The sequence below is a fragment of the Balaenoptera musculus genome, chromosome 10 (assembly GCF_009873245.2).
Source record: "Balaenoptera musculus isolate JJ_BM4_2016_0621 chromosome 10, mBalMus1.pri.v3, whole genome shotgun sequence".
In the NCBI taxonomy this organism is placed as follows: Eukaryota; Metazoa; Chordata; class Mammalia; order Artiodactyla; family Balaenopteridae; genus Balaenoptera; species Balaenoptera musculus.
Window position 1 is genome coordinate 101,188,566 of NC_045794.1, and position 27,011 is coordinate 101,215,576.

The 27,011-nt window shown below is 51.8% G+C and overlaps 1 protein-coding gene and 1 pseudogene across 2 annotated transcripts; both read left to right on the forward strand.

The window, feature by feature from the left end:
* The first annotated feature begins 661 nt into the window (after positions 1–661).
* On the forward strand, positions 662–26,754 carry TRMU (tRNA mitochondrial 2-thiouridylase). Of its 2 annotated transcripts, XM_036864903.1 has the most exons (11): positions 662–793; positions 4,173–4,338; positions 5,043–5,149; positions 15,166–15,288; positions 18,368–18,540; positions 20,061–20,114; positions 20,199–20,265; positions 21,540–21,640; positions 23,006–23,150; positions 23,567–23,649; positions 24,099–26,750. In XM_036864903.1, the coding sequence occupies exons 1-11, from the start codon at positions 712–714 to the stop codon at positions 24,261–24,263; spliced, it is 1,266 nt and encodes a 421-aa protein (XP_036720798.1). In that variant the 5' UTR covers positions 662–711; the 3' UTR covers positions 24,264–26,750. The 2 variants fall into 2 exon arrangements, with proteins under 2 accessions (XP_036720798.1, XP_036720799.1); XM_036864904.1 differs by lacking the exon at positions 662–793 and having other exon boundaries at positions 4,301–4,338; positions 18,427–18,540; positions 24,099–26,754.
* Positions 5,164–6,131, forward strand: LOC118901617 (annotated as a pseudogene).
* Positions 26,755–27,011: the final 257 nt, after the last annotated feature.

The following is a 27,011-nucleotide window of genomic DNA, read 5'->3' on the forward strand; positions in this document are numbered from 1 at the left end:
CTGAGTCCCCCATCTCCCCAGACTGCCCGCATTCTGATTAAAGGCAGCTTTCCTGTCTACCATTTGTGAGTACTGATACTGTAAGCGGAGAGCAGCGGGTCCCCCTATTCCATAACAAGACGGCTGCTGTCACGGCCTCCCAACCAGGCTCTCAGCTCAGATCCGCGGCGCAGCCACGAACATCTTCCTAGGAACGGAACTGTGATCGTGTCGCCCCTGCTCCCGCCTGGTCTGGCCCCACACCCCGTCCCCAGGCCCAGGGCCTTCGTACAGGTCCGGGCCCTCCGCCTGCTAGTCTTCTCTTCCTGCTTAGTTAAGGTAAGGCCTGCGCCCGCTTCCAGAAGAACCCAGCTCGACATCACGCCCTCGGGGCGACCTCACATCCTTCTTTCGTTTACCAGCCTGGTCACAGGGCGCCCGCCTAAGCCACACACGACACACACACACACTAACGCAACAAACTCCGAGCGTCTCGCGCAACTGCGCGCGCCAAGAGGGAAGCTGACGGCCTGGCTGGCAGGGGGGCGTGGGCGGAGAGCCGGACTCGCGAACTGAAGCCGGGGAGCGGCGGGCCAGGCGGAACTCAGGACGCCGAGAACATGCTTCCCGCCGGGCCTCTTCTGCGGGAGCGCCGCCGAGGGGGCGGGACTTCCGGCGCGACGTGGAATCGGCGGCGGCGGCGGCGGCGGCGAGGAAAGGTGGCAGCGCGCGATGCAGGGGGCGCGGCACGTTGTGTGTGCCGTGTCGGGCGGGGTGGACAGCGCTGTGGCCGCGCTGCTGCTGAGGCGGAGAGGTGAGGCGGCCGAGGGCCCAGACCGCCCCTGAGCGGCCCCTTCTCGGAGAGTCCCCCCCGGTCGTGCGGCGCCCCGGCCCCTCACCCTGTGCCTGGGGGTCGGAGAGCGCGCGACCGCAGCCCCGACTGCTGGGGAGCAGTCGGGCCCCCCGTTACCGACGCAGTGAAGTGGGGGGTGTCTCCGACTTCCTGGGGCCGCGTTTCTCCCTGGCTCCGAGGCCCTGCGCCCGGGGCGATGGCGGCGGCGTCCGCACTTAGCCTGGGGAGCCCTGACCTCTGCGGGCACAGCAGCCTCCGTGGTGGTGCTTGTCCTTACGACACACGACATGGCCGTCAGGCAACGTGTGCGACAAGTACCGACGGGCGGTCTGCTTGTTAAATCGCGTCTGTGGTCTTGGTTCCGTGGATGACAAACTTTTGCGCAAAAGCGCTTGTGTTTCTTCAGGCGACTAACGGGTGCCCCGGGTCGGGAGCTGAGATGAACTGCCCGTCTGACTTCTCCGTCTGTGTGGCCCTCTCTCACTGTCAGGCCTCGTACCCCTAGTGACACTTGTGGACCCTCTGCTGTGAGCCGCCTTTCGTGCTTAGGCACTTTCAATGCAGAGTGAGTGCAAGGTTCCTGACCTGGGACGAGTGATTTAAGCGCTCCCTGTCTGTGAAGTGGAGAGAACACTACCTCCCAGGGTTACTGGAAGTATTAGATAACATAATTCATACGGAGACTTAACCCCAGTGCCCAGCACATATTAGGCACTCAGAAAACAGTAGTGGTTATTAGTTCATATTATGAGTAACTGTAGCTGTTATGAAAGGTGCAATAAAAAGAGTTAAATAGCAGTCTAGGCAAACTGTAGGCATATATAATTGCGAGAAAGGGGGAATCAAAGAATCACAGAGGTGGTAGTGTTTGAGCTGAAACTTGTCGAACCCAGGTTCATGTGTCCAACGCAAAGTGAGGCTAAACAAACCAAAAGTTCGAGTTTGGAGTAGAGGAAGGCTTTTTAGTTGAGGAGGTGCCAACCTGGAAGATGGGAGACCAAGACTCCTCAAATCCATGGTTGCAAGACTTGAAGGAGGAGTAGGATTTCACTAAGCAAAGATCCGGGAGGAGGAAAGCACTTCTGGCAGAGTCAGCATTAGGAGCCGGCTCTGGCCAGAGGGAGGTGGAAGTGAGACCGTGAGGTGGCGTTTGGGGGCAGGGGCGGTCCCGAGTAGCTCCAGTTCTTTATGTCTCAGCGCAGAAAGAATTCAGCGAGAGGCAAAGTGATAGATAAGGGATGTATTAGAATAGGACGCTTGTGAGGCTTACAAGCAGGTGGGCGAGAGGGTGCTGTGCCCTGAGAACTTAGTGGGTTACAGTTTTAAAATCAGAGGAGAAGTGGGGAGGGGGAAAAGACCACCTTCTTCCTCATTCTTGAGTAGACGTCAGTCTTCCATCATCAGCTCCTCCACATTGGGTGGAGGAGTTTTCTTGTCCCTCCATGGTCAAGCCAGGACTGTCATGGCACAATGAGAATGAACAAAAAGGCAGTAACGTATCCTAAAAATGGTAAATCATCTCAGTTTCCAGTATAATGTCACCCTTTCCTTATATTTTTGTTTTGAGTACACAGAGTAGCGTGTCCTAGGAATCATTAACTTACTGAGCTCACTGGGCAGGACGTGGGTCTCATGCCAGCATTGTTTTATTGTTTTGGGGCATGTCTCATGCTTCTGTTGCATGGTTTTGTTGCTAAGCAAGCCTGCTTGGTTTTATGGTTAAGCAAACCTGCTTTCTTGAGTGATCATTAACGTACAGGGGTCTCCCATACTTTCTTCTTTACTTACAATCCCCTAGTGGGACTAACTATTTAATTACCTACTTTGTCCCTTTACTCTGTCCCTATCAGAAGGAGAGGGGGGTGGAGAGGTAGGTTGAGCCCTAGTTATGCAATATGTTCTATTAGGGGCTTTCGACTGTGTTGGGTAGCAGTGCAGAGCCCTTGAAGGGTTCTGTCAGGGCTGTGACATGTTTGGGGAGATGTGGCAGGTGGCCCTGGAGAGACTAGATATGTTATTTTACTACTTCAGGAAGGTAAGCTCTCCTTCCCAGAATCCAGACTGTACAGCTTCGTATTCCAGCTTCCTTGGGTTTTGCTGCTCCGTGGGAGAAGCTGATGGACGTAGCAAAGAAAAAGCCTGGTCCTCTCCACTCGGCATCAGGGTTTTTCCCAGTCTTGTTGGACGTGCGTGTTCTGTCACGTGCCTCCTGGAAAGTTAAGGACTGGCAAGGTGCTACGGTCCCCTCCTGGAGTGCCAGAGCCTGTGCCCGTGTAAGTGGGTCACATCTCCAGGAGAAAGATGAGCAGGCAGACCAGGCTGTAGAAGAGGGGATTTTTAAAGCTCTGGATGTGGAGTTGTGTATTTGTTCTGGTTAAGCTCTTGTTCTCTGCTGGGCACTGCTGGGCGCTGGGGACACGTGGGTGTATGAGACACAGCTCCACGTTTTAGTGAGCTACAGGGAGCGTGGACGGGAGCTACTGGCACCTAGTGTGGTGTGCACTATAAGAGAAGCAGAGGAGGGAGGGCCTATGACCTGCTGGGATGGGGGGGTGGTCTTGCTAATGTGACCTTTTAGTGTTTGGCGAAGCTGTGTCACTGGATCTTTGTTCTTTGGAGTACTGTATTAAACCTTTTACGGTCAAATGCCCTGTCTTTCATTACATTGAGCCTACCCAAAAGAAACAGATTTCTCATATGTGGTAGACACCTATGTAGTCCTAAAGTTGGTCTTTCCAATATTTGGTTGGGTACTTTGTAAGCGACAGAAAAGGGAGAAAACGGTCTCAAAATATACAGATAGTACAGCCCTTACAATAAAGTAGCCAAAATTTTAAATGTCTTTACGTCTGATGACTTAGAATCTAATTCTTAGTTGGTAATTGGAAATAACTTTTGAAATGAGTTTACTTTTCTGATAACTGAATGGTGGATTTTATTTGTTTCGAAAAATTGTGCTGAATTTCTGCTCTTCTTTCATTCAGTCACACGTTGGCTGCGCCTCTCTATGTGCTTGGCATTGTGCGTGGGAGCACGAAGATGAAAAAATGGCGTCTTGTTCACACCTTGGGGACGCAGGCAATCAGTACAGCCCCACAGCGTGTTGTGATGATGGAGGCCTTTACAAAGTGCAGGGGGAGGGTCAGGGTGGGAGCATCAGTCGGAGAGTTAGGAACAGTTTGCACTAAGATGTAGTCAGAGCACAGAAGGCCACGTGGCAAAGGGGGGGACTGCCAGGCACCAGTGCACAGAGGCCCAGGAGAGCTCAGGAGTCACTGCTTTTTCCACCCAAGGTTGATTTCATATACTCTCTTTAATTTGTCCTTTGCCCCTCCCCCAGGTTACCAGGTGACAGGGGTGTTTATGAAGAACTGGGACTCGCTGGATGAGCATGGAGTTTGCACGGCTGACAAAGACTGCGAAGATGCTTACAGAGTTTGCCAAATCCTAGACATCCCCTTCCATCAAGTGTCCTACGTGAAGGAGTATTGGAATGATGTGTTCAGGTGGGTGCAGTTCCCGACGCAGAAGGCTTCCTAAGGGCAGGACTGCCGTAGTCAGCCGGGCCGATGGCGTGCAGCCAGCACTTCTTGTTTTGCCAGTGGTGCTGAAGATTGTGTGTGGGAGGCCTCAGCCGCCCTCAGGGAGTCTGTGTTCGAGGCCAGGCTTGCATCCCAGAGCACCCCCTAGCTCTTATTCCTGTTACTGTGCTACCTGCCAGAAGTCTCTTTAATGTCTCTGCTAAATTAGTATAAGGGAGCTAAGGCTGAGGTCTCCCATGGAAGGCTGGCTGTGACTGGTCCCTGAGGACAAATCTACTGGGCAGTAGATGTCAGGCTGAAGAATCAGCTGGGGTGCTGCTTAAACAGATACCTGGACCTGGGTCTGGGATGGGGCCCTGGAACCTGCACTTGAGCAGGCGCTTCAGCTGATTCTGATGGAGGGTGTCCTTTGGGTCTTATTTTGGGAAACGGTGCGATGGGACCTGGTGCCTGGTGAGTGTAGGTTCAGATGGAAAGTACAGCTGTCTTTAAACATATTTGATGAAAATATTGAAAATGGCTCTATACTGAAGCTCTTCTGTTTTGCAGAAAATTATAGTTTTGGTAAGACAGGGAGAAACTCTAAATTAAGCAAGTAATTTAGCTGATTTATTTTTCCATTGAGTGTCTCACACTTAGAAATGAAAAGTCTTTTCCTTTTATTCCAGTGATTTTTTAAATGAATATGAAAAAGGAAGAACTCCCAATCCTGACATAGTCTGCAACAAGCATATCAAATTCAGTTGTTTTTTTAATTATGCTGTGGATAATCTTGGTAAGTAGTTTGGATTATCTTCATTTGTCTTTTTAAAAATCATAAGACTTCCGCGAGCTGAGGTTGGTTTCAACATGTATCTGTTTGATATTGGTGGTGACTTTTCTGGATCTGAGGATGTAAAGCTTAAATTTGAAGAGATCAACCCAGCCTTGGACAAGTATTTTCCATTAGACTCCAGAGTGAGAATCATAGCTGAGCCAGGCGGATACTATGTTGCATCAGCTTTCAAGCTCACAGTTAATATCATTGCAAAAAAAACTCACAGTAGAGGAACAGACAGGCTCTGATGATGAAGATGAGTTGAGTGAACAGACTTTTATGTATTACGTGAATGATGGAGTATATGGATCTTTCACCGTGCACACATGAAGCCCCTTCTGCAGAAGAGCCCCAAACCAGATGGGAAGTATTATCCATCCAGCATCTGGAGACCAACCTATGATGACCTCGATCGCATTGTTGAGCGCCGTAACTTGCCCGAGGTGCGTGTGGGAGATTGGATGTTCTTTGAAAAACATGGGTGCTCACACTGTCGCTGCTGCTTCCACTTTCAGTGGATTCCAGAGGCTGACCATCTACTGTGTGATGTCAGGGCCCACGTGGCAACTGATGCAGCAAATCCAGAACCACAACTTCCTACACAAATTAGAGGAGCAGGATGTTGGCACTGTGCCTGTGTCGTGTGCTTGGGAGAGTAGAATGAAGGTCACCCAGCAGCCTGTGCTGCAACTTGTATTGATGTGTAGACACCATTCTCGTAGCTGGTAACTGTGAGTTTAGCTTGAATTCAGGGTTTGGGGGGACCATTTAACTTAGTTTCTGCGAGGTTTGAGATTTCTGTGTGAGTAGGCTTGGCACAGATGCGGCAATGTGGAAGCCCGGGAGATGGGGTCACACTTATCTGTGTTCCTATGGAAACTATTGGAATATTTGTTCTAGATGGATTTTTATTCACTTCTCAAACATGCTACTAAAGAGTGCCTCTTGGGCTTCCCTGGTGGCGCAGTGGTTGAGAGTCTGCCTGCTAGTGCAGGGGACACGGGTTCGAGCCCTGGTCTGGGAGGATCCCACATGCCGCGGAGCAACTAGGCCCGTGAGCCACAACTACTGAGCCAGCGCGTCTGGAGCCTGTGCTCCGCAACAAGAGAGGCCGCGATAGTGAGAGGCCCACGCACCGCGATGAAGAGTGGCCCCCGCTTGCCGCAACTAGAGAAAGCCCTCGCGCAGAAATGAAGACCCAACACAGCCAAAAATAAATAAATAAATAAATTAAAAAAAAAAAAAAAAAAAAAAAGAGTGCCTCTTGACTGCTGAGCAAATGTTTGTAGCTTGTGCAGTGGCAGGCAGAATGGACCAGAAGCTTAGTGTTGTGAGCTGTTTAAAATAATAATAAAATATCTTGAAATTAAAAAAGGAGAATATCATAAGATTTTCAGAGAAAGCCAGAAGTCAAAACCTTGTAAGCAGTTTCATCTTGCAGAAGGAAAGGAAGCAGTGAAAACAATAGTATTTTGTATTTCACTGGATAAGAAAGAACTCTCTGGTGATGCACAAATGATAGGATCCCCGGGAGAAGAGAGTGTGTCTTTGTCACGGACCGCACAGCTGTAAGGACCAGCACAGTGGATTTCAGGAGAACCAACCTCAGAAAACCCTGAGGAAAGAAGTGTTGGATCACTGGCGAGAGTTGAAAGGTGAGGCCCCCAGACCCTGCCTGCAGCTTCGGCTTTGCTCAAAGCAGCTCTAGTTCCAGATGTGGTAATATTTAGTGGAAGTTTCAGGAGCCCTAATTCAGAGCTTAAGAAACTCGGCATTTAGTTTCTTATTAGTCATCCTTTTTGCTGGTCCTACTGAGACCTTTTCTCTTGCTTTAAAAGCAGGATTCTGCTTTGTCTCGTGTTCTGAAAGCCCGTTTCTGCTCAAGGTCCTGCTGCCACTGACAGCTTTCCTGCAGATTTTGTCTGTTCCCAGCGTTCTGCCTTCTCACTCCCGTCTGCCTGGTGGGACATCCCCATTCCTGTTTGTTGAACCCCCTGCTGCTGACCTGCTTCCTTAGGCTCCTCGTGGTATCTGTTGTGAATTCAGGTTCTTTTTCTTGTCCGCTGCTGTCAGGGCCACCGTAATGAGCTTCTGGAGTTCTGGATGCTGGTCTTTCACATTGTTCTGGCCCATTGCAGCTCACCCTGCCACATCTGGCCATGTGCCAAGACATGCTGTGTGCCAGTGGCCCAGTGGGGTCACAGGACCACTGGCCACTCTGTCCTGTCAGCACTTTGTAATGACTTAAAAGGGGACAGAGTCAGCTTGCCAACCCGATGTGCAAGTGACCTGCCACTGAGACGACAATGATGAAAAGTTGGTTCATGGAGTTAGGTTATTTTTTACTAAAAACGCCTATGAGAACTACGAATTGAAGTCCTAACAAATTTGAATGCTGGCTAACACCAATAACATGAAATTGAGTAGAGATAAATGCAAAGTTTGCTACCTAGGCTCAGTAATTAAATCTCCTGGTACAGGATTGGGAGTCGATCTAGGACCTCGAGGGGCCTCAAGCTGACTGTGAGCCTGCAGTCTGGCATCAAAGCCAGTGCAGCCCAAGTTTGCCTTGTGGTCAGGACATCCGAGGAAGGGGGAGGGGTCCGCTGGGGTCCACACTGGGCAGCCTACGTCTAGTGGCTGCATTTAGTTCCAGTTTACTCGGGAAAAAGAGTGACAGGCTCATGGAGCGTGAGTTGGTTTTGATTTTGAGAGTGTGGGAAATACTCTATCTGACGATACTTTGGGGCCATCATAGCGGCACGCAAGCGTGTGACTCAGGATCACATTCTAGCGTGGGACCCCAGAGGGCAGAGCTGGGGTGCTCAGGAGAAGGATTTCACTCCGGGGAGGCACAAACAGCCCTTCACGGGGAATGATGCTTGCCTTTGTAGAGCTTGAAGCTCCTTGTCACCTTAGCTTTTCAGGGAGCCCCTAGGTGGCCATCTATTAGGGATGCTTTGGAAGAATTTCTGCAGTAAATGTTTCTGAGTCTGAATTTACTGTGTGAACAGTACAACACAGAATAAAAATACTCGAAACCTAGACTTCTGAAATCTTAGGGCTTCTCACAAAGAATCCTGCATTTTTGCAGTGTAACTGGTGGTTCTTTAAGGAAATAAAGTTTTTTTTTCCTCTGTTAGAAAATCAATCAAGATTTAATAATGTGTTCCTAAATGTGCTTTTTCAAGTAGTTAATATGCAGCAGTTAATTCTTACTGTGTCTTTTGTTTTACACTGAGCTACTTTGGTTGGTTAAGTACTGAATCAGTTTTGCTGCACCTTCCTGGAAAAAGTCTCTTGCAATACGAAATGTCTGAAATTTTCACACAGTGCAAAGGTTATGGATTAATATGTGCCTTGGTAGGTTCTTTCACTTTTTTGCATTATGTGGAAAGAAGAAATTGACTATGCTGGATGGTCCTTCACTGTTATAAAAATAATATGTATTTATTAAAGAAAATTTAAAACTCAGAAGAGTAAAAAAGATAAGGGAAAGTGTCACCTATAATTTCATCTCCCAGAATCAAAGGAAAAGACTTTCTGATATTTGTCTTCATTTTTTTCTGTACATTAAAAAAAGTAGAGTCATAAACTTTTTTTCCTACTGAACAATACCATAAGCATTTTCCCATTAAAAATTCTGTGTAAGTGGCACTGCTATTATGGCAATGGCACTTTAATTTACTTCATATTCTCCTGGTGTTGAACGTTTTGGTTGTTTTCAGTTTTTCCTTAGTATAAGAAACACTGAAATTAGCTTTTTGTACTTAAATCTTTGTGTGCATATCTGAATTTTTCCTTAAGCTAGAATGAATGGATAGATATTAACTTTAGAAACACTCTTAGAGATACAGTGAAATCTTGTAGCAAGATTATATCAATTTAGAGACTTAAAGGCTGCTTATTTAATGGAATTTTAAGTGTGCCTCTGTTCCCTGGGATCTGGGTGTTTGGGAGTGGGGCAGGTAATCTGCACAGACTGCCTGGTGTGAGACCTGGCATCTGACTGCTGCTTGGTGCACCCTGGGCTCAGACTGGCCAAGGCCAGCAAGTGTAAGTCTAAAATTTGATCCTCGGGACGTCCCTGGTGGTCCAGTGGTTAAGACTTGTGCTTCCACTGCAGGGGGTGCGGGTTCAATCCTGGGTCAGGGAACTAAGAGCCCACATGCTGTGTGGCACGACCAAAAATATTTTTTAGATAAAAATTTAAAAAATAAGGGTGGGGCTAATGGCGGACTCCAGGAGGGCTCACACCAAGGAGTACTTCCCAGAACTTCTGCTGCCAGTGTCCTTGTCCTCGTGGTGAGCCACAGCTGCCCCCCGCCTCTGAAGGAGACCCTCCAACACTAGCAGACTGAGCTCTTCCCACCAGAGCAACACCCAGCTCTATCCACCACCAGTCCCTCCCATCAGGAAGCTTGCACAAGCCTCTGGGATAGCCTCATCCACCAGAGGGCAGACAGCAGAAGCAAGAAGGACTACAATCCTGCAGCCTGTGGAACAAAAACCACATTCACAGAAAGATAGACAAAATGAAAAGGCAGAGGACTATGTACCAGATGAAGGAACAAGATAAAACCCGAGAAAAACAAATAAATGAAGTAGAGATAGGCAACCGTCCAGAAAAAGAATTCAGAACAATGATAGTGAAGATGACCCAGGACCTCGGGAAAAAAATGGAGGCAAAGATCGAGAAGATGCAAGAAATGTTTAACAAAGACCTAGAAGAATTAAAGAACAAACAAACAGAGATGAATAATATAATAACTGAAATGAAAAATACACTAGAAGGAATCATTAGCAGAATAACTGAGGCAGAAGAACGGAAAAGTGACCTGGAAGACAGAATGGTGGAATTCACTGCCGTGGAACAGAATAAAGAAAAAAGAATGAAAAGAAATGAAGACAGCCTAAGAGACCTCTGGGACAACATTAAACGCACCAACATTTGCCTTATAGGGGTCCCAGAAGGAGAAGAGAGAGAGAAAGGACCTGAGAAAATATTTGAAGAGATTATAGTCGAAAACTTCCCTAACATGGGAAAGGAAATAGCCATCCAAGTCCAGGAAGCACATAGAGTCCTAGGCAGGATAAACCCCAGGAGAAACACGCCGAGATACATAGTAATCAAACTGACAAAAATTAAAGGCAAAGAAAAATTATTAAAAGCAACAAGGGAAAAACGACAAATAACATACAAGGGAACTCCCATAAGGTTAACAGCTGATTTCTCAGCAGAAACTCTACCAGCCAGAAGGGAGTGGCATGATATATTTAAAGTGATGAAAGAGAAGAACCTACGACCAAGATTACTCTACCCAGCAAGGATCTCATTCAGATTTGACAGAGAAATCAAAAGCTTTACAGACAAGCAAAAGCTAAGAGAATTCAGCACCACCAAACCAGCTCTACAACAAATGCTAAAGGAACGTCTCTTAAGTGGGAAACACAAGAGAAGAGAAGGACCTACAAAAACAAACCCATAACAACTAAAAAAATGGTAATAGGAAAATATATATCGATAATTACCTTAAATGTGAATGGATTAAATGCTCCAGCCAAAAGACACAGGCTCACTGAATGGATACAAAAACAAGACCCATATATATGCTGTCTACAAGAGACCCACTTCAGACCTAGGGACACATACAGACTGAAAGTGAGGGGATGGAAAAAGATATTCCATGCAAATGGGAATCAAAAGAAAGCTGGAGTAGCAATACTCATATCAGATAAAATAGACTTTAAAATAAAGAATGTTTCAAGAGACAAGGAAGGACACTACATAATGATCAAGGGATCAATCCAAGAAGAAGATATAGCAATTACAAATATATATGCACCCAACATAGGAGCACCTCAATACATAAGGCAAATGCTAACAGCTATAAAAGAGGAAATCAACAGGAACACAATAATAGTGGGGGACTTTAACACCTCACTTACACCAATGGACAGATCATCCAGACAGGAAATTAATAAGGAAACACAAGCTTTAAATGACACAATAGACCAGATAGATTTAATGGATATTTATAGGACATTCCATCCAAAAACAGCAGATTACACTTTCTTCTCAAGTGCACACGAAACATTCTGCAGGATAGATCACATCTTGGGTCAGAAATCAAGCCTCAGTAAATTTTAAAAAATTGAAATCATATCAAGCATCTTTTCTGACCATAATGCTATGAGATTAGAAATAAATTACAGGAAAAAACGTAAAAAACACAAACACATGGAGGCTAAGCAATACGTTACTAAATAACCAAGAGATCACTGAAGAAATCAAAGAGGAAATCGAAAAATACCTAGAGACAAATGACAAGGAAAACACAACGATCCAAAACCTATGGGATGCAGCAAAAGCAATTCTGAGGGAAGTTTATAGCAATACAGTCCTACCTCAAGAAACAAGAAAAAGCTCAAATAAACAATCTAACCTTACACCTAAAGCATCTAGAGAAAGAAGAACAAACAAAACCCCAAGTCAGTAGAAGGAAGGAAATCATAAAGATCAGAGCTGGAATAAATGAAATAGAAGCAAAGAAAACAATAGCAAAGATCAATAAAACTAAAATCTTGTTCTTTGAGAAGATAAACAAAATTGATAAACCTTTAGCCAGACTCATCAAGAAAAAGAGGGAGAGGACGCAAATCAATCAATTTAGAAATGAAAAAGGAGAAGTTACAACGGACACCGCGGAAATACAAAGCATCCTAAGAGACTACTACCAGCAACTCTATGCCAATAAAATGGACAATCTGGAAGAAATGGACAAATTCTTAGAAAGGTATAACCTTCCAAGACTGAACCAGGAGGAAATAGAAAATATGAACAGACCAACCACAAGTAATGAAATTGAAACTGTGATTAAAAATCTTCCAACAAACAAAAGTCCAGAACCAGATGGCTTCACAGGTGAATTCTATCAAACATTTAGAGAAGAGCTAACACCCATCCTTCTCAAACTCTTCCAAAAAATTGCAGAGGAAGGAGCACTCCCAAACTCATTCTATGAGGCCACCATCACCCTGATACCAAAACCAGACAGAGATACTACAAAAAAAGAAAATTACAGACCAATATCACTGATGAATACAGATGCCAAAATCCTCAACAAAATACTAGCAGACAGAATCCAACAACACACTAAAAGGATCATATACCATGATCAAGTGAGATTTATCCCAGGGATGCAAGGATTCTTCATTATACACAAATCAACCAATGTGATACACCATATTAACAAATTGAAGAATAAAGACCATATGAGCATCTCAATAGATGCAGAAAAAGCTTTTGACAAAATTCAACACCCATTTATGATAAACACTCTCCGGAAAGTGGGCATAGAGAAAACCTACCTCAACATAGTAAAGGCCATATATGACAAACCCACAGCAAACATCATTCTCAATGGTGAAAAACTGAAAGCATTTCTTCTAAGATCAGGAACAAGACAAGGATGTCCACTCTCGCCACTATTATTCAACATAGTTTTGGAAGTCCTAATGATGGCAATCAGAGAAGAAAAAGAAATAAAAGGAATACAAATTGGAAAAGAAGAAGCAAAACAGTCACTGTTTGCAGATGACATACTATACATAGAGAATCCTAAAGATGCCACCAGAAAACTACTAGAGCTAATCGATGAATTCGGTAAGGTTGTAGGATACAAAATTAATGCACAGAAATCTCTTGCATTCCTATACACTAATGAGGAAAAATCTGAAAGAGAAATTAAGGAAACAGTCCCATTCACCATTGCAACAAAAAGAATAAAATACCTAGGAATAAACCTACCTAAGGAGGTGAAAGACCTGTACTCAGAAAACTATAAGACACTGATGAAAGAAATCAAAGATGACGAAAACACATGGAGAGATATACCATGCTCTTGGATTGGAAGAATCAATATTGTGAAAATGACTATATTACCCAAAGCAATCTACAGATTCAGTGCAATCCCTATCAAATTACCAATGGCATTTTTTTACAGAACTAGAACAAAAAAATCTTAAAATTTGTATGGAGACACAAAAGACCTCAAATAGCCAAAGCAATCTTGAGGGGAAAAAAAAGGAGCTGGAGGAATCAGGCTCCCTGACTTCAGACTATACTACAAGGCTACAGTAATCAAGGCAATATGGTACTGGCACAAAAACAGAAATATTGATCAATGGAACAGGATAGAAAGCCCAGACATAAACCCACGCACCTGTGGTCAACTAATCTATGACAAAGGAGGCAAGGATATACAATGGAGAAAAGACAGTTTCTTCAATAAGTGTGCTGGGAAAACGGACAGCTACATGTAAAAGAATGAAATTAGAACACTCCCTAACACCATACACAAAAATAAAATGGATTAAAGATCTAAATGTAAGACCGGACACTATAAAACCCTTAGAGGAAAACATAGGAAGGACACAATATGACGTAAATCACAGCAAGATCTTTTTTGACCCACCTCCTAGAGTAATGGAAATAAAAACAAAAGTAAACAAATGGGACCTAATGAAACTTAAAAGCTTTTGCACCGCAAAGGAAACTATAAACAAGATGAAAAGAGAACCCTCAGAATGGGAGAAAATATTTGCAAACGAATCGACGGACAAAGGATTAATCTCCAAAATACATAAACAGCTCGTGCAGCTCAATATTAAAAATACAGACAGCCCAGTCAAAAAATGGGCAGAAGACCTAAATAGACATTTCTCCAAAGAAGACATACTGATGGCCAAGAAGCACATGAAAAGCTGCTCAACATCACTAATTATTAGAGAAATGCAAATCAAAACTACAATGAGGTATCACCTCACACTGGTTAGAATGGGCATCATCAGAAAATCTAGAAACAACAAATACTGGAGAGGGTGTGGAGAAAAGGGAACCCTCTTGCACTGTTGGTGGGAATGTAAACAGCCACTATGGAGAACAATATGGAGGTTCCTTAAAAAACTAAAAATATAATTACCATATGACCCAGCAATCCCACTACTGGGCATATAACCAGAGAAAACTATAATTCAAAAAGACACATGCACCCCAGTGTTCATTGCAGCACTATTTACAATAGCCAGTTCATGGAAGCAACCTAAATGCCCATCGACAGACGAATGGATAAAGAAGATATGGTACATATATACAATGGAATATTACTCAGCTATAAAGAGGAATGAAATTGGGTCATTTGTAGAGACATGGATGGACGTAGAGGCTGTCATACAGAGTGAAGTAAGTCAGAGAAAAGCAAATATCGTATGTTAATGTGTACATGTGGAATCTAGAAAAATGGTACAGATGAACCGGCTTGCAAGACAGAAATAGAGACACAGATGTAGAGAACAAACGTATGGACACCAAGGGGGGAAAGCGGCGGGGGGTAGTGGTGGTGGGATGAATTGGGAGATTGGGATTGACATATATACACTAATATGTATAAAATAGATAACTAATAAGAACCTGCTGTATAAAAAATAAATTAATTAAATTTTTTTAAAAATCTCTGGAGATTTCCCTGGTGGTACAGTGGTTAAGAGTCTGCCTGCCAATGCAGGGGACACAGGTTCGATCCCTGGTCTGGGAAGATCCCACATGCCGTGGAGCAACTAAGCCCATGTGCCACAACTACTGAGCCTGTGCTCTAGAGCCTGTGAGCCACAACTGCTGAGCCCACGTGCCACAACTACTGAAGCCCACGTGCCTAGAGCCCATGCTCCACAACAAGAGAAGCCACCGCAATGAGAAGCCCATGCACCTCAGCGAAGAGTAGCCCCCGATCGCCACTACTAGAGAAAGGCCACACGCAGCAACGAAGACCCAACGCAGCCAAAAAATTAAAAAAACAGAATGTCAGTTATATTAAAGTATTTGACAGCCAGGATAGACATCTGTACTACAAAATTAAAATTAAAAAAAAAATTTAAAATAAAATCTGATCCTCGTGTTTTTAAAAACCTCCCAGGAGCAGATGCAGTCGCTACGGGTCACTATGCAAGAACGTCCCTGGAAGATGAAGAGGTCTTTCAGCAGAAGCACATTAAGAGGCCAGAAGGGCTTTTCAGAAATCGATTTGAAATTAGAAATGGTGAGTAAAAGTGCCTGGGCGAGAGCTTAATTGTTTGTGAATAAAGTAAAGTATTTTGAAGAATGACAGTGAGTTGTTTGAGCACACCTGCACGACTTCTCTCCGTGTGTTCCAAACTAGCTTGTTGGTTTTGGTTTCCTCTTCGAAAAAGGACAGTTACCGAGAGGGTCGTTTTCCCCAAGGGCCTGTGATTGGTACCAGGAGGAGGCTCAGGCGGGCGCCCGGGCCAGGGCTGCTGGGAAACTGAAGCCGTAATTCATAACCCAGTTCTGGGAGGAGACGCACGACAATAATAATTGGAGTGTTTAACGGCCTGATTCTTACCCTCGAGTTTTTGAGGACTTGAGATTGAGGTGTACTTTAGTGTGACACGAGAGCTGGGACCTGACATGGCACAGGCCTGGCAGCCAGGCTTGTAACTATGCTTACGAAGATTACATATATAAATTAGCTTATCAGTGTCAAAGGGAGCAAAGTTCCACCTGCCTAGAAAATGCCAGGCAGTCACCTGGAAAGCTGCTGGCTTGTCCTGGTGTACATCTGCATGTAGAACAGAGGAATTTGCATCGTTATTAAGTGAAGGACAAGATGGGGCTCGGAGCCATGTTTCTGCAGGCAGTTTCCACTGCTGCAGGCCCGTGGGGGAGTTGGCATTTCTCCGCATCTGGCCTGCTCGGGCCGCATCACGCCCACCGCCTCCCTCCCCGCGCCCCTCCTGGCAGTGCCAGCATGCAGGTTCTCTGGTTCTGTTTCTCAGATGAGGAAACTGAAGCTTGGCTGCACTCGCCAACCGGGGTGCCTCGGGTTGGGGGGCTGGATCCCCGCTGGGTCTGTTCAGCTCCGCCGTCCCTGGTCGTTGCGCCCTCCTCCGTGTCATCCAGCCTGATTTGGAGGCTGCAGCTTGGCCACTCTTTTCCTTCTCCCTCCCTCCTTACCCCCTCTCACAGCAGCCGAGGCCAGAGATAACCTTACTGGCAGGGCCCAGACAAGGACACCGCTTGATGTTGGAAAGGCCTCTCACTGCTGCCTGCAGGGCGCTGGGCCGTCTGTGTTCCCTGAGGGGACGTGTGTGTGTGTGTGTGTGTGTGTGTGTGTGTGTGTGTTTTGACCGCTTCCCTCCCCGGTTGCTGCCTTCGCACTCCTGGGCAACCCTCACCAGGAAACCCTGCACACTGCCCAGCCCTGCCGCCTGGGGACTCCACGGTGGAATTTGCCCAGTGAACGTAGGTCTAAGGGGCCTGAGTAGATGAAGGATTTGTTTCCATGTCACATAGCCATCCCCGCTTACCTCCTAGAAAATGTGGCGCCTTACAGAGCTTTCTGGGCCTTTTTGACAGGCCGAAGGCACTCAGACCTCTGACTGCATTGGCGTGCGCTTTGTTCTGTGTAGCTATTTTAATAATACCACAGTGTCTTTGTTCTCTGTGTGCGTTTTAGGCACCTAGAGATTTTTGTTTAGCTCTGGCTCAGTTGCCCTGGAGACCTGGTCTTGGGCCTCCTGGCCTGGTTCCCTGGGGAGAGTGCACAGGGGCAGCAGGGTCCAGCCTGCCCTCCTGATCCCTGGCCCTGGGCCTGGGTAGATGTCCTCCCCCGTCCCCGTGGCAGGTGGCACCACGGCCGACCCGGAGGAGCGAAGGTGTGAATGAGGCTCCAGGCACAGGCAGACCATTGCCTAGCCGGCATCCCTCTCCGTGGTTTAGGGTTCCTGCTTGCTTTCTTAAAAATCATAGATTTTGAGTTTGTTTTAAAATAACCCAGAACTTTGAGAAATTGCTCCCAGTATTCTGAGGCTTTTCTATGCACTTAGACTGTTTAAGTTTAGTTTTGAAACAAAAACAGAGCCTTTGGCAAATGGGTCTGCCTACCTGATGACTGGCTGACTGAACTTGGTTTTTCACTTTTCACTTGATTTTGTTGTTTTCTACATAAAAAGTGATGGAATAGAAACCAGGCGATTGAGCTCAGTTTCCACCACTGTGCTTCTCTCCCTGCACCATTGTGGGCAGTCGCTTTAATGATCTGAGCCTCAGTTTCCTCATCTGAAAATGGGGATAATTCTATCATAGGGCTAAAGTGAGAATCAAATTTGAGGTCACGGGTGGAAAACATTAGCTACACAGAGAGCATGTTACACACGTGGCTGGGCTGATCTGCACGCTGCACTTGGGCTGTTTGTACCCTTGGCACGGGTGTGAGCTGTGGGTGTGACTTGCCGAGGCTTTGCTTAGCCCTGGATGGGAGTCACGTGGAAAGAATCCGGAACACTGGTGTCACGTTTAGTTTCCTCCGTTGGTCATTGAGCTGCAGAGTGGGGGACCCAGCGTTGGCGGTCATGGAAGGTCTGTAGCACACCAGGCAGGACCGAGGGACCCGGAGATGGAGCTGGGCCTTGTGCTCTGAGCCGCATCCCGTGGCCGGGGCCAGCCACAGCTCTGCACTGTTGCTGCCCAGGTGGGAACGGGTGTTTACAGTGAACAGAACATTAGAGAAACTGCCGAGGAGCAGCTGAGGGACGTCAGCTCGAACCATAAGAAAAGCCCACTGTGACCAAGTGGGGCGTACGTTTAGAAGCCGGGTGCTGCTGGGGGGCGTGGTTGGCGTCCACTGTGGGGCCTGGGAGGTGAGCAGGGCCCCTGGGAGCAGCCACGGTGCAAACACATCCTGTGGTTTTTAGGAAGCAGCACAGCTGACACCGTTTCAGCAGGGTTTTCTGTACGTGGTCTCGTCCAGTTTTCCCAGATGTGGCTGAGTTTGTTTTTTTCTTAATACTTTGTAACATTTTTATCATGTGATGTTTAATCTTTGCAAATATAGTCTAACATGTGAACTGGAATAAATGTCCTTATCACATGAACTCTACCTTCTGTGTATTTTTTTTTCAGTAGTGGATCAATTAGAGATGAGAATTTTTCTTACCTTAACCACGGCAGTTCTCTTTTCTGGAGATCTGCTATTGAGTATTGATCTTTGTTTCTGCCAGACCAGGGGTAATCTATCAAAGTAAACAGAGGGACATTATTAAAAGCAAAGTATGATTATTTTTATTCCTGCAACATCTTTTGTTCTTTACTCTTGGCAGTGGTAAAACTTCTCCAAGCAGCTGACAGCTTTAAAGACCAGACCTTCTTTCTCAGCCAGGTTTCCCAGGATGCCCTGAGGAGAACCCTCTTCCCCTTGGGGGGATTAACGAAAGATTTTGTAAAGAAAATAGCTGCTGAGAATAGACTTCATCATGTGCTTCAGAAAAAAGAGGTAGGACTGAGGGGTGTGCGTGCTCCCAGCCTGGGGTCCCGCACCGCCTCCCCTGCCCGGGGTCTGGCATCGGGCGAGGAGCCCGTCACGCACACAGTGGGAGGGGCTGGGTCCTTCAGAAAGCAGCAGAGAAGGGACCTCTCCGTCCCGGCCGTGCCTCGGCCCCCGGGGTGGCAGCTCTCCTGGCAGCTCGGTGGCTGGCTGGGGTGCTCTTGGCTCAGCTGCCAGGTGAGAGCGGGACGGTGAGGACCGGGCCCCGAGACCCCCGTCGGCACGCAGATCTCTGTTTCCGTCCACGCGTCAGCACGGCCTCGTCAGGCGTCTTCTTTGCGCCAGGCACTGCACCGCTGGCCTCTGAGGACCCGGTGAGGAGCGCAGGTCCATCCCTGCCTTCGGGGAGCTTACGCCAAGGGGGCAGACGGACAAACCTACCGTTGTAAACTCAGAAGGTGTCCCTGAGAGAAGGGGTGGGGTCCGGTGAGAGAAAATGCCACGGGCTCTGATCTAGATTCGGGGGCAGAGAGAGACGCCAGGAAAGGCCTCCAGGGAAAGTCTGTCTGTCCTCAGGCCTCAGGGTGAATGGGATTTAGTGTCCCGTAGACGGTCGGGGAAGAACCTGTGCAAAGGCCCGAGCCTGGCGCAGTGGTGGAGTTGAGGTGAAGCCAGTGTGGTGGGCGCTTGGTGCTGGAGGGTGGGGTGCGATGTGGGAGGGGTCCCAGCGGGCTCGGCAGACCCCGGGGTGGTCAGTCTAAGCAGGCTGTTTCGGGTCGAGGCGGCCTTGGCTGCAGCCGCTGCTTCACGTCTGTCCTGGGGACGGGCACAGCTGTGCTTTTGTCGGCAAGTCGCTGTCCCCAGGGAAGCCATCCCTCCGCCCATATCATCTCTGCTCGTGTCTCTACCTGCTCGGTTTCTGGCTGTGGCTGGTAGGAGCCGAGGGAGCCACCCTCATAGGACCCACGTTCTAGGGACACAGGTCAGCGCGGAAGCGCGGAAGCCAAACGACGAGCACGGGACGGCGGGCCTGTTCCCGCTAGGTCTTCCTGCGCGCTAGAAACGTCACCTCGAGAAAAGACTCTCCTTCCTCGGACCCACCCGCGATGCTTCACCTCGTGGCCTGGCTTGTACTTCCTGCTTCTGCTCTGCTCCGTGTCTGTCCCCTGAGGCTCACCAACAGTGGCCTGAGGGCTTAAGCAGCTTTAGTTTTCTTTCCTGGGCAGCTGGTCTGAGGGTCTGCAGCGCGGGGCCAGACCCTGCTGGGTGTGGAGGTGGCACTGCTTACTTAGCTGCCAAGGTCCATGTCTGGGGCCTGAAATAAGCCCCTGAGGTCTGTTTGTGGCTGTGACTGGTGTGTGTGGTGCTGGAGAAAGGAAGCCAGGCCCCTGGCCCGGGGGTGGGGCGGCTCGGGGCAGGTGAGGCCCCGAGAGGCCCCGTGTGCCCCCCGCCCCTGCCCAGGCTCTCCAGGTGGAGTGCAGGACCCCACCCGGCCGTTCGTCTCACGGTCGGCCCTCCTTTCATTTCAGAGCATGGGCATCTGTTTCGTTGGTAAAAGAAATTTTGAAAATTTCATTCTTCAGGTGAGTGGTTTTTGATGCACAAGGATGGAGCCACGTTTCTGCTCTGGACCTGGATCCGTTAGTAATGAAACGTTTGTTTTCCAGTATTTACAGCCTCGACCTGGTAAATTTATTTCTATAGAAGACAATAAAGTTCTGGGAACGCATAAAGGTGAGATGCACCCCTGGGCTGCTTTTCATCCTGAGCTCCTTGAGGCGGGGGGCAAGTTTGAGCTCTGGGAACTTAGACGGGATGCTTCCAGGCCCTCAGGGACGGGTGTGCGTGGCGCCAGGGAAGGTGGGAGTGGCTCTGACTGGGTGTTTGCGATTCGAGAGCATCGCAGCCAATAACAAAGGGTGCCGTCTGGTTCAGGAGCCTCACTGTCTGAGTTATGTATTAAGTCCCCGTGAATAGACTTATTTTTTCATTACATATAGAGAATACCAGACTACAGAAAAACTCCACTGGAGGGAAGGAGTTAGGTTGACTTCAGAGCACGAGTTTCATGATTTAGGACGCCGTGAAGAGTTGGGACCAGAAGGTGGCCCTCCTGGCCGGAGTGCTGCACCCCAGGTGCTGCTCCCTCATTCGCAGACGCTGCTGGGGGTCAGGACACCCCGAGCCTGCCCTGAGCCGGCGTGGGGAGGACGGGTCAGGCGTGAGGGTTCACAGCCCAGGTGGGAGGACAGAGGCGGGCTTGGTCAACGGTGGGGCTGTGCCCTTGGGGGCCTGATGACAGACGAGACTTGGTCCAGCGTGGGTCTGACCTGCCGGAAGGACGAGGGCTGGGGCTCAGGCGTGGACACTCCCAAGGGGCTTGTTCCTTGGAGACCCTCGCCTCAGTTTGGGCCGGACGGCTTCCCCTTCCTGGTGCTGTTGGAGGGAGCGGGCCTTAGACGCCACGGGCTCCCAGAGAGCTGAGCGTTCCTGAGGGAGGACGTGCCGGCCCTGCTGGGGACAACTTGCAGGGCGCTCGCAGCCTGTCGCGGCAGGAGGCTGCCAGGGCACGCAGGGGAGCCCAGCTCCGTTGCCGGCTTGCAGAAGTGGAGCGCCGAGCTCCGGGCTGGGGGCTGGGGGAGGCGTGGCCTAGCCGGCCGGCCCTGTGATGTTTGTGGTGGCGGGGGGAGGGTGCACAGAGAAACCGGGGCAGCCGGGTGTCCTGGCCCCCCGAGGTGGTTAGTGCCCGGGGGCTCGGCAAGAGGGGCTTGTGGCTTCGGCGGGGCACTTGGCCCGCGTTCTAAAGGAGCGGTCCCTGCTCCTGGTGGGTCGGGGGCCGCACAGCTGGAACGGCCCCTCGCGGCGGGGGAGGTACAGCCTAAGCCAGGCTGCCCGGGGGGTCCGCAGAGGGAGCCCCCTGCCTGCTGCCTCCCAGCCTCCTCCCCGTCCCGAGGGTGGGACGTTTGAGACGGGGCCCCTCCCACCTCACTGAGAAACTCTTTCCACAGGTTGGTTCCTGTATACTTTGGGCCAGAGAGCCAAGATAGGTGGCTTACGGGAGCCCTGGTACGTGGTGGAGAAGGACAGCGCCAGGGGCGACGTGCTCGTGGTGAGTCGGGTGGGTGAGGTGACGGAGGCCTGGCCGTGGCAGAGCCCACGGCGCTGAGCCAGGCAGCGTGGGGGACCTGCAGGGCAGCTGCGGTCGGGAGCGTCCTCGCCTTTCCTCTGCATCCTCCTGGGACTGGCCCTAGGTACCAGAAGGGTTTTGTTTAAGGTGCTTACTAGGCTCTTACTGTATGCAGGTCACATTATTAATCATCACATCAGTCCCTGTAAATAGATGTATTCCTCCGATTGTACAAGACTCAAAGATGACGTTAACGTGGGAAGGCCCCTTGGAGAAGGGGTGGCTCAGTGCCCCGGACTGGGCCTGCACACAGAGGGCTCCAGTGACTCACTGTTGAACAGGTGGGGTGCAGAGCCGGGAGCAGCCTAGGCCGTCTGCCGCAGCGGGGCTCTGGGCCACTGGGACCCGGGACCGTGTCCTCAGGCTCTAGAGCAGGGCTTCACAGAGGGGGCGTGTTTGCCCTGCTCCCCTCCCTGGGACATTTGGCAGGGTCTGGGGACATTTTCAGTGTCACGGCATGGGGGAGGGAGGAGGGGAACAGGTGCTGCTGGTGTCTAGTGGGTGAAGCCAGGGAGCCCCGTCCCCTGCACAGTGATCCGGCCCCAAATCTCAGCGGTGCCGAGGTTGAGCATCCTGGCTCTGAGCGCGCTCTGTCCCAGAGCTGGGGGGCCCTCCCTTAGACGCGGGCAGAGGGGCCAGCAGGCCTCTGAGACATCACCGCCCAGAAGAGCCCTGGGCGCAAGGGCCTGGACGGTGATTCTGGTCCAGCATGAGTTAAAGGGACTTAAGTGTAAAGTTTAGCTGTCTCTTTTGCTTTGAGAAGGGACATCACCGACACTTGTCCCCTGTGTGGGTCTCCTTATCTACTTAGAACCCAAGGGCCGCGGACTTGATGCCCTTGGTCCTGCCTCACGGGAGGCCTGCTAGGTCCTAGGAGGCCGGGTGCGTGGAGGCGCCGGGAGCCCTGTCCCCAGCCACGTGGGGCTTGGTGGGATCCCTGTGGTGACGTGGCTGCCCCGTGCGCCTCTGGCACTGGGCCGCCGGGTTGTGGCAGGGGCAGGGTGAACTCCCAGGAGGAGAGGTCATGGGGTCGGATTGCACGCTCCTCTGCTGTTTGCTGAGTGTGACCGTGACGAGTGACTTTCCCTCTCGTGTCTCGGTTTCCTCATCTGCAAAGTGGGGTAGAAAGGCTCGAGGGATAAGCGCATGAATTTCCACGTGTCAGCGTGGATTTCAGTGAGCGTTTACTGTTACGATCGTTATTAATGAAGTGCAGCGAGGGGGCTTTGGGGCAGGACCCTCCGCTGAGGGCTCCAGGGTGTCACGTCCTCGCGTTCCGCTCCGCAGGCCCCCCGGACAGACCACCCGGCCCTGTACAGGGACCTGCTGCGGACCGGCCGCGTGCACTGGGTGGCGGAGGAGCCGCCCGCAGCCCTGGTCCGCGACAAGATGATGGAGTGCCACTTCCGGTTCCGCCACCAGATGGCGCTAGGTGACTGAGCGGGGATTACCCGGGCAAGGCCAGAGTTAGGACAGGCGATCCGACCTGGGCCGGGGCCCCCACTTTTCAGATTGTATAACGTGCAGGCCTCCTTGCCCTCTGCCTACGCAGAGACAGCCTGGGGGGCGCTGAGGCCAGCTTAGCCTCCTTTGTCCGTGACACAGGGTCGGTCTCTGGAAGAGGGCAGGTTGCCGGGGCGGGTGGGATTGAGGGTCCCACTGGCAGGCCGGCCGGCAGGTAGTGTGTGTGCTGCCCCGGGGCCCGGGCGGCGCTGAGCCCCTCTGGCTGTCGCCCCGAGCTTTCTTTGTCCTCACTGCCTGCTCCTTCCTCCCCGGGGGCCCAAGGCCTGGGGCTGAGCACACGTGGCAAGGCCAGCGCCCCCTCCAAGGGTCCTTCTCTTCCCCCAGTGCCCTGCGTGCTGACCCTCAATCAAGACGGCACTGTGTGGGTGACGGCCGTGAAGGCCGTGCGGGCTCTCGCCCTGGGACAGGTGAGTGGGGGTACGCCGGCTGGCAGGCGGGTTGGGGCCTCAGCCCCAAGTCTGCGCCTGCTTTTGCCCCGGAACCCGGCCCTCCTCAGCACCTGCCCGGCTGTGCAGTGGAGCAGGCTTCGTGCTCTGGAAGGCCGGCACTTCCTCCCGAGCAGAGCAGCCGGTCTCCGGGGGCAGTGAGGGGCAGAGGGGCTGCGGTGCTCGGCTCACAGCCCGCGGGGGTGGGTGCACAGCCAGCCCGCAACCGTGAGGCCTGGCTCTTGCGCGGCTAGTGGGAGCGCCGGCTGCCCTGCCCGGGCCCGCCTCTGCTCTGGGCCCCGGGGACAAGGACGGGAGTGGGAGAGGCAGAGCACTGCCCCTCCCCAGCCCCCGGTCCGGGCTCCTGGCTGCACTGTGGGCACCCGGATGCCGGGTCGCACTGCAGGTGACACGGCCTTTCTCCTCTGCAGTTCGCTGTGTTCTACAAAGGGGGCGAGTGCCTGGGCAGTGGGAAGATCCTGCGCCTGGGGCCATCCGCCTACACACTCCAGAAGGGCAGGAGCACACCCAGTATGGCCGTGGAGGGCTCCGGCAGCGGCCGGGGTGACAGCCCGGGCCGGGGGCCCACGCTCTGACAGAGGCCGAGCGGCTGCTGCGGAGCTCGCGGGAGGAGACGTGGAGGAGCGGAGCCAGGGGCAGGGCCGCCGGGGGCTCGGCCACTGCTGCCGGCACCTGCCGCCCCAGTCCTGGCCCGGCCGGCCCAGCTTCCGGGCCGCTTCAGAGCCAGGGAGAGCCCGTCCTCTCTGCTCGCTGGCCGGCGGGTCTGTCCCAAGTGCCCCATGGGTGGAGTTCCTCTTTCGCACCCCCTAGAAGGGGACCTGTGGAGGGGGATGGCTGGGCTGCAGGGGCAGCACCCAATAAAAGCTCTGTCCGGGGTGTGGATTCTGACGGCTTCCAGTGGGGTGGGGCCTGGGTGGGCCGTCCCGGGGGCTTCACGGCACTGGCCACGTGTGGGGAGGCGGGTGTGTGCGCTGCACGGGAGAGCGATGGAATCCCCCCTTCCTCCGCCTCCGTTCACGGCTGTGCCCACCCTTACCTGTGGCAGAGGACGTGTGACGGGCCTTGAGCTGAGTCCCAGCCTGCAGGGTGTCTGAGGGGGACAGTGGGGCCTTGAGGCCACTCTGAGGGGCGGCGGCTCTGCCCCGAGTCCAGGCAGCTGCGTGGGAGCCTCCCCTCCCCCTGCAGAGTGCCCGGCACCCTGGCCAGTCACATCGAGAGCTGAAGGGTAGCTTATAGACAAGGGAAGTTTATTTCTCACGGTTGTGGAACCTGGAAGTCTGAGGTCAGGGTGCCGGCTCCGACGGGGGAGGGTCCTCTTACGGGTGGCCGGTGGCCGTCTTCTCGCTGTGTCTTCGTGTGGTGGAAGGGGCAGGGGTTTTTCTGGGACCCCCCCACCCCCAGCCATGCCGCGCAGCTTGTGGGATCTCCGTTCCCCCACCAGGGACTGAACCCGGGCCCTTGGCAGTGAAAGTGCTGCATCCTAACCACTGGACCACCAGGGAGCTCCCTGCGGCCTCTGAAGAACACCTGTCCACTTCGTGAGGGCCCCACCCTCAAGACCCAATGGCCGCCACCACCTCAGGGCTAGGGTTTCAACCTGTGCCCTTCGGGACACAAACACACGCCATAGAGCATGTGCGCGTTTAGTGCGGCGGGCGGCTCGCCGGGCGCTGAGTGGCAGATGAGAGCACCTTCGGAGCTGGCTCTGGCCGCGGGCATCTTGGGGTGGCCGTCGTCCTGCCGTGGGCGGTTGAAAGGCCCGCTGCGGAGCCACCGCAGGACTTGGAGGCGGGAGGTTTGGAGATGCTCCACCGGGCCTCCCCCGGGGGCGCGGTCAGCTGGGTCAGGCGGGGGTTGGCCCCGTCTGGGGAGCCGCCACAGTGGGAGGAGGGGCGGGTGGAGGCAGTCAGCATGGACACAGGCCAGCAGAGGGGAGGCCGCCCTTCTAGCCTCCAGACGGCTCTTCCCGTCCTGCCAGCCCGACGCCAGGCCTCCAGCCAGGTCGGCCAGTGGAGGCGGGAGGAGGGAGCACAAGCCTGCCGCTGCCCCCGGGTCACCAGCTCTCACCCTTGGCTGCGCCCATGGCAGCCTCCGGGCCGCAGTACCACCTTCTCTCTGGGGGCACAGCTGACAGACTCTGGGAGGCCTCTGGGCAACGCCTCAGAGACTCAGGTGTAGCTGTTGGCCGGGGGGCACCACTGGGCCGAGTTCGTGGCCTGGGCCTCTGGCTTCCCCCGGACTCCAGGGCTGCACCCCCAGGTGACCTTCAGAGGGGCTGGGGCTGAGAAGTGGGTGGGCTTCCCCTCTCTCTTTCCCACACAGGGGCCCTGCTGCCAGGGCCCGGTCACTCCCACACCATCGATAACGAGAGGAGGGGCCAGAGCCGGATGCTTTCACGCACCAACTCCCGGCCTTTGATGTAAACAAGAGCTTCCCCGCACCCACCCCCTCCCGCCGCCCCCCCTCTCCTCTCCCCACATCATTTCCAGGATAATCTCAGCGAGACAGACCCTAGAACTGGGCCTGTGCTTCGCTCCTAGAAGGCTCGGGTCAGGGTCAACCCCCGGGGCCTGTCTTCTGCCCACGTCCCCAGAAGCCTTTGCAAGCCCCGGACCTCCCTGCACCCCCAGTGTCTACAGGGAGGGAGCCTGGAGTGAGGCCACAGCGTGATGTGAGGGAGCACTTACTCCTACAGCTGGGACGGGGGAGGCTTGTTGTTTTTGTGGCCTGGACGGCGTTCAGATGTTCAGTGTTCACGTCTGTGTTTCTGTCTCGATCCCGCGGGTCCTGGAGTGGCCTTGGCTAGAGGTTGGTATGGAGTGCAATTATTTACGTCCACGGGAGGCCACCCAGGCCCAGCGGACGCACCTGCTCCCTTCAGCCGGGGGCTACTCTCCTCACGTGTCCCCTTTAAGCAGCACTTTTGGCTTGAGATGGTGGTATTCTATCACGTTCATGACCGGGCACTCTTGACCGGTGAATGTTAGCAGGGGAACAGGGGAGGGAGCAGAACCTGAGAGTGACCTTTGGGGGTGGGGCGTTCATGGGTGGTTTCCCTCTTTTTTTCTCCCAGGCTTGACCCAAGGATGGCCCCAACCTCTGGAGCTGTGTGGCCAGCACTGGGGCAGGGACTCCAAGAGAGGCCTGGGAAGGGGGGGGCCCTGTGGGCTGAAGAGTGTGTGGGATCCCCCACTGTCTTCTCTTTGCTCCCACTGATTTTCCCCAAAGGTAGCCCCAGGTGGGTGGAAGTGAGGCAGTGCAGGCAGCTAGAACCCTGTTAGAAACCCATCTTTTTGGATAGAGGAACCAAGAAAAGGGGCCCT

Coding starts and splice junctions, on each gene's coding strand:
- TRMU (XM_036864903.1), top strand. CDS start 712: ATGCAGGGGGCGCGGCACGTTGTGTGTGCCGTGTCGGGCGGGGTGGAC. Junction 794..4,172: donor GCTGCTGCTGAGGCGGAGAG/GTGAGGCGGCCG, acceptor CCCCTCCCCCAG/GTTACCAGGTGACAGGGGTG. Junction 5,150..15,165: donor TTATGCTGTGGATAATCTTG/GTAAGTAGTTTG, acceptor AAAACCTCCCAG/GAGCAGATGCAGTCGCTACG.